We start from the raw sequence: 5,918 nt of genomic DNA on the forward strand, positions 1-5,918 counted from the left end.
CCCCCCCCATTTAAAGCTATGGTGATTTAGAACACATGGAAAACATGTGGTGCCGCCGTGTCCCCATCATCTTGCTAAGCTGCCGCACCATCTGAAGGGAGGCGTGTGGCGCAGTGGGTTAATGCGCTGATCTTCAAATCAGAGGGTAGCAGGTTCAAACCCCACTGCAGTCAGCATGTCGTTGTGTCCCTGAGACACTTCACCCCTAAGTTGCTCCTGTGGGGATTGCCCCCTCAGTATTGAGTATGGAAGTCGCTTTGGATGAAAGCGTCTAACAAGGGACATGTGATAAAAAAGGGCTCTCACTCGTCTCCAGTTGGACTCTGACTCTGTTGGAATCCTCCTCACATCGAAACACTCTCTGCTATATCACATGTGCACTATTATTATTAATAATGTGCGGCTACTGCCACTACGTTTTGTTGCTACTAAACCCTGCTGTTCACTACAGTATTTTTCATTCATGATGTGACCGTCTGTTTCCTGTAGATATCTAAGGCTCTTTATCAGTGTGACTATCATGCTGCTGGGTGTATTGTATTCTTGTAACTCTGGCACAACGAATTCCTTCAGGATGGATAAAGTCCTTTCTCTTATCTTATCTCTCTTATCCGACGATTTACCTTAAAGGGGACCTATCATGCAAAGTACACTTTTGTACGTCTTTTCTTCATGAATATGTGTCCCCGGTGTTCCAGGGAACTCACCAAGTGTCAGAAAACACAACCCTCTCTATTTTCCTCCATACCCAAATCTCTTAAAAAGGGGCTGCAACGGATCTGATACAGACTGATCCAGATTTGAACACTTCTATGACGTCACAGAAGTGGCGCTACGGCTATTGGGCCAACTCCACCAATCAGGAGGAGACAGCCACGGACATTGCTGTTGGAAAGCACTGGAGACGCTGTAGTACATATGCCAGGCCTGTAGATGGTGCTGTTCTCACAGAATCAGAGCATGAAAGGCAGTTTTAAATTGAGCGAAATGAGGAATGGCTAAAATGCATGATCTGTTTGGTATTTTGAAAAATGAAACGTATAAATATGCCTTATATAGGTATGGTCCTACACTATATTATTCAAATATAGCATGATAGGTCCACTTTAAGTTTGTTGTGCATCACGTCAAGGTCTGACTGTAACTCATCTGATTTAAAAAAAAGTCATTCTTGTATTTCTTTTGTGTCTTTTCGCACCGTTTATAGAAACAAGTCATCATAAAAATGCTCATACATCTTTCCTAAGAGTCTTAAATAATTGACAATGATAACAGATAATACCCTCCCTCTCTCCTCTGTTAAACCTGACAGTTCTCTAACCCCCTGCTGTCACACTGACTGTTTAATAACGCTCTCTCTCTCCTCTCGTTTCTCCGGCACCAGGCCTGAAGAACTTCCTGGATAACTGCCAGCGCGTCCAGAACCGAGACCAGCTGGACCGGGACGGAGACGGAGTGGGAGACGCCTGCGACAGCTGCCCCGACACGCCCAACCCAAACCAGGTAGGACTCATCATGTAACCGGTGTCGATTCACGGTGTCTGCGTTGTGTTTATGTCGTTGAAGGATGAGACCCGAGTCAGCAAACAGTTGAGCCGCTCTCCATTTATTCACTGACTGACAGCAGATATACAACAAGTCAGTCGTTATTAAATTAGTTTTCCCCTCACACCGATTCTTCTCACGTGGAACATATTCACAAAAAGGGAAGAGGAAAACGTGAGGGACACAAAATGAAGAGGGGAAGTCCACACAAAAATAATCTTCTGAGTATAGTGACTGCATTTTGGAGGTTTCACCCCCTGATTTCAGACCTAGTCAGGTATTTAACGTTTAATAAAGGAAGAACACAGAATTATTAAATACAGAACATAGAATTTGTGTGATTATACTATACAAATACATATTTAACACAAAACACCACTGCATATTTACAACTGTTACACTCAGACACAGATGGGCCAATAAATCTTTAGAAATACAAATAAATAAACCAGTGCTGCAAAATATTTTGGCTTGTGTGCCTTAGTAAAAAATATCACATCTCATCTATCAGACCGAGGAAGTTAGTAGTTGCTTTTTAGATTCAGTATTTACACAAAAACTTAGAAACTCTTACAAACTACCTCCAAATAAAAACCTTGCTCCTGGTTGTGATGGAAAATATTTCCCCAACACTGGTGACATTCCAGACACAAAACTTTAAGAAGCTTCACAAATTGATATCAAAAGGTCTCAGCTAGTTTTAATTTAATGATATTTTTTAGACACAAATAGGTACAAGTCTACAAATATTCAACCCTAATAGAGTATGTTCACGTTACATACATTCAATACTGTGAACATTCCCCAAAAGTGTCTCTCCCAGGGACACAACGACATGCTGAATGCAGTGGGGACTGAACCAAAGATCAACGCATTACCCCGCTGAGCCACAGCCTCCCAGTTGCTGTAGTGATACTTTATAAAATGAATGGATTATCAGAGTTCTTCATGTGTGAGAAAAGTGCTTTTTAGTAAAAATCTCTGCTCTTGTTTCAGTCTGACATTGACAACGACTTGGTGGGAGACTCCTGTGACACGAACCAGGACAGGTAATAACACTCTCTATTCCTGCAGATATATACGCTTATTTCCACCTTTACTGACAACATGTGATTGTGTTTCCTCACCTCAGAGAGGGCAAAAGTACACACATCCTTTACTCAAGTAGAAGTACAGATACTCATGTTTAAAATACTCTGGTGAAAGTAGAAGTACTGACTAAACTTCTTTACTCAAATCAAAGTAAAGAGGCTTTGAAATGTACTTCAGTAAAAAGTACCCATAACTAGCAGCTGTTTTAAAGAGTACCTGACCTCCCTTTATATTAATAGATCAATAATGTCATTGTTAGCTAATGAATGTTTCCATGCTGAACAACGGCAACATGACAACGTTTTCATTGGTCCCTCTTCTTTAGAGAAGACCAGGAAATGATGGATACACGGATCGTGTTCAAATCAATAGGCACGCAATGACTCTAAATAATAATGATCACGCCACCAAACACACATTCAGACTAAAGGAACCAGCCTGTTTGGGAAATGAGAGAAGTAGAAAGTACAGGTATTTGAGTTCAAAATGTAAGAAGTAGAAAGTACAGGTATTTGGGTTCAACATGTAAGAAGTAGAAAGTACAGGTATTTGAGTTCAACATGTAAGAAGTAGAAAGTACAGGTATTTGTGTTCAACATGTAAGAAGTCAAAGTAAAAAGTCTAAAAAAATAAGTAGAGGAGTAAAGTACTGAGACCAGAAGGAATGTACTTAAGTACAGTAACAAAGTATTTGCACTCCACTACTTGCTACCATAGTAACATACCGTATATGGACATGCCAGATGTGGAGTTGGTGGCGTCCAGATGTTTCCCGAGCAGAGCGCTGCGCTGAAGTTGGAGCGACTCTAGCTCCGGCCTCAGCTCCTCGCCCAGAACCAGAACATCACAGTAGTCCAAGTTATGAATGATCTCCTCCTGCACCCCCGGTCGGTGTGCTAAAAACACACACACACACACACACACACACACACACACACACACACACACACACACACACACACACACACACACACACACACACACACACACACACACACACACACACACACAGGCTGCTGTTATTTATCTTTTGTGATTAAGTTTGCCCTTTTCATTTTCTTCATGATTTTATCCTAGGATTTTAAAACATGAAGAACTTGGATGTAGTGTCAGTTCCTATTTTTAGTTCAGAATATTTTTTCACCCCAAAGAAATTGAGCCACAGTTTTCTTGAAAGCCCATTTCTATCCAACCATGTACTGACCAACACAGTATTTGAACCCACGAGCAACAACTTATCTTACTAACAAAGGACATATTGAAACAGCCGGACCTTAAACGTAAAACCTTCAACAAGGACTGATAAGGTCCAAAAACTTACTGGCATTACCTGTCGGACTATATATTGTCCAATCGCTATACGTCATTCTATTATGGTCACATGTACTAGGTCATTCATATGGGTCAATGTATATTTCAATATAATCATGTCCTCCATGTATAGGTCATACTATGTCCAATGTATAATTTCCATTCATTCATATCGTCATAATATGTCATACTTCACTGCACTGACAATGTCATAAGTCCATACTGATATATCGTAGACTCGTCATATTTCACCTTCATATATCATCGGTCATGTATATGTCATATATCATGGTCAATGTGTATTTCATATATGATGTCAGTATATGATGTCAATGTAAAAGTCATATGATGATATGACAAGTGTATATTTGTCATATATATGGTCATGTGATGAGGTCATACATACTCGGTCAATGTATTATTCTCATATGATATGTCATACATATATGTGCATATATAATGACAATGTATACAGTCATATTATGGATATGTGAAAATGTTATTATTTCATATGATATGAGTCATGTAGATGGTCATATATTCATGTCAATGTGTTATTCAGGTTATATATGCATATAGATGATGGTACAATGTAAAGTCATAAGTATATATGGCAATGATATATTTCCATATATTATGCGTCATGTATAGGTCATACATTCGGTCAATCGTATATATCATATATATGTCACTGGTATATTTCAGTATATATGTGCAGTGTATTGGGGGTCATATATGGTTGTCAATATATATGGTCATATATATGGGTCGTATATCATGGTCATGTATATGCGGTCATTATATGTCGATTATATATGTTCAATGTATATATCATATATTGCATGTCATGTATTGAGGTCATACATGATGGTCAAATGTATTATATTGCAGGCCACAGGGCGAATCCATATATATGTCCATTAGTGTATGCGTCCCGAAAGAGTTTGAAGGATTTGGTATATTGTGTTAATGTGTGCGATTACTACTGTCCGAATGCACTCTGGAAGAGATATGAGGGGAGCAAGTGCTGTAACTTAGTTGATGTTCGTAAAAGCAAGTAACCGTACACCTGAGATTGTGTACGAGCGTCCAAAATGCGTCGAGTATACTTTACATTCGGCATGTACATAATCAGCTCGTTGTCTGGCAGTGTCTAGGAAACGATTACTCTCTATACGTTTTACATGCGCGTACATCATGGCTGTGTTTGGAGGGCGACACCTAAAAGTTTTATGTTATGTCCATTTGATACCGAAGTCCGGGGTTTAACTTGCGTAGACTTAAGTTGTAATTGTGTTCAATTTATGTTCGAATTTGTGTTCAATGTTATGTTCAATTTATAAATGTGACGAAGGTAAATATTTCGTAACAAATTACGGAGTAACTGACCGCACTAGAAACAACGTTGGATAAGATCAGTAAAAATTTGTTTAAACTCTTCGTGAAACTTAAATAATAAATGAAATGGAAGATTACAGCTTGTAAAATGAGCTGGTGTGAAACTCTTTGTGACTGTAGTGTTCATATATGAATATTATGCAATCATTAGCTCTCCTGCGAAGTTGTCCTTCATCCGCAGTACACTACGAGCGATCCAGACGTGGACAAATTACAGGAGGACGCAGAAGAAATACCACAAGTTACTCGTGAAACTTCAAGTGACTCCAGGCGAGAAGAAAGAGTCAGCTGGGACGAAATACGAACGAAAACACAGACTTTGTTTCACACAAGTGTCGGTACCAAGTTGTGTGGGTAGTGTGTCTGTTCGGAAAGAGTGTAAGTGAATGTGGCACGTTGCATGTTTTGTTAGTCAAAATTCTTAAATTAAAATCTGAAAGAGGAAAGAAAGATGTGTGTCAGGAGCATCTAGAAACCTGAACAGATAAATTTAATAGGGGGGTCGGTCTGTATGAATTAATAACCAACCAGGATGATAGGGAAACTATGATTACTAAAAAGTTAAAATAAAC

The 5,918-nt window shown here is 39.3% G+C and overlaps 1 protein-coding gene across 1 annotated transcript in view; it reads left to right on the forward strand.

The window, feature by feature from the left end:
* Positions 1-1,384: 1,384 nt before the first annotated feature.
* The window catches only part of LOC104953967 (thrombospondin-4-B-like), a gene marked incomplete at both ends in the record, with an annotated part of 6,969 nt that continues 2,435 nt past the window's right edge, over positions 1,385-5,918 (forward strand). Inside the window, 2 exons of the mRNA XM_010781011.1 lie at positions 1,385-1,503; positions 2,542-2,594. Of these exons, the coding sequence (XP_010779313.1) occupies positions 1,385-1,503; positions 2,542-2,594 (172 nt within the window). The remainder of the gene's footprint in view (positions 1,504-2,541; positions 2,595-5,918) is intronic.

This window comes from Notothenia coriiceps, unplaced genomic scaffold, assembly GCF_000735185.1.
Source record: "Notothenia coriiceps isolate Sejong01 unplaced genomic scaffold, NC01 NC01_scaffold00022434, whole genome shotgun sequence".
Taxonomy (NCBI): Eukaryota; Metazoa; Chordata; class Actinopteri; order Perciformes; family Nototheniidae; genus Notothenia; species Notothenia coriiceps.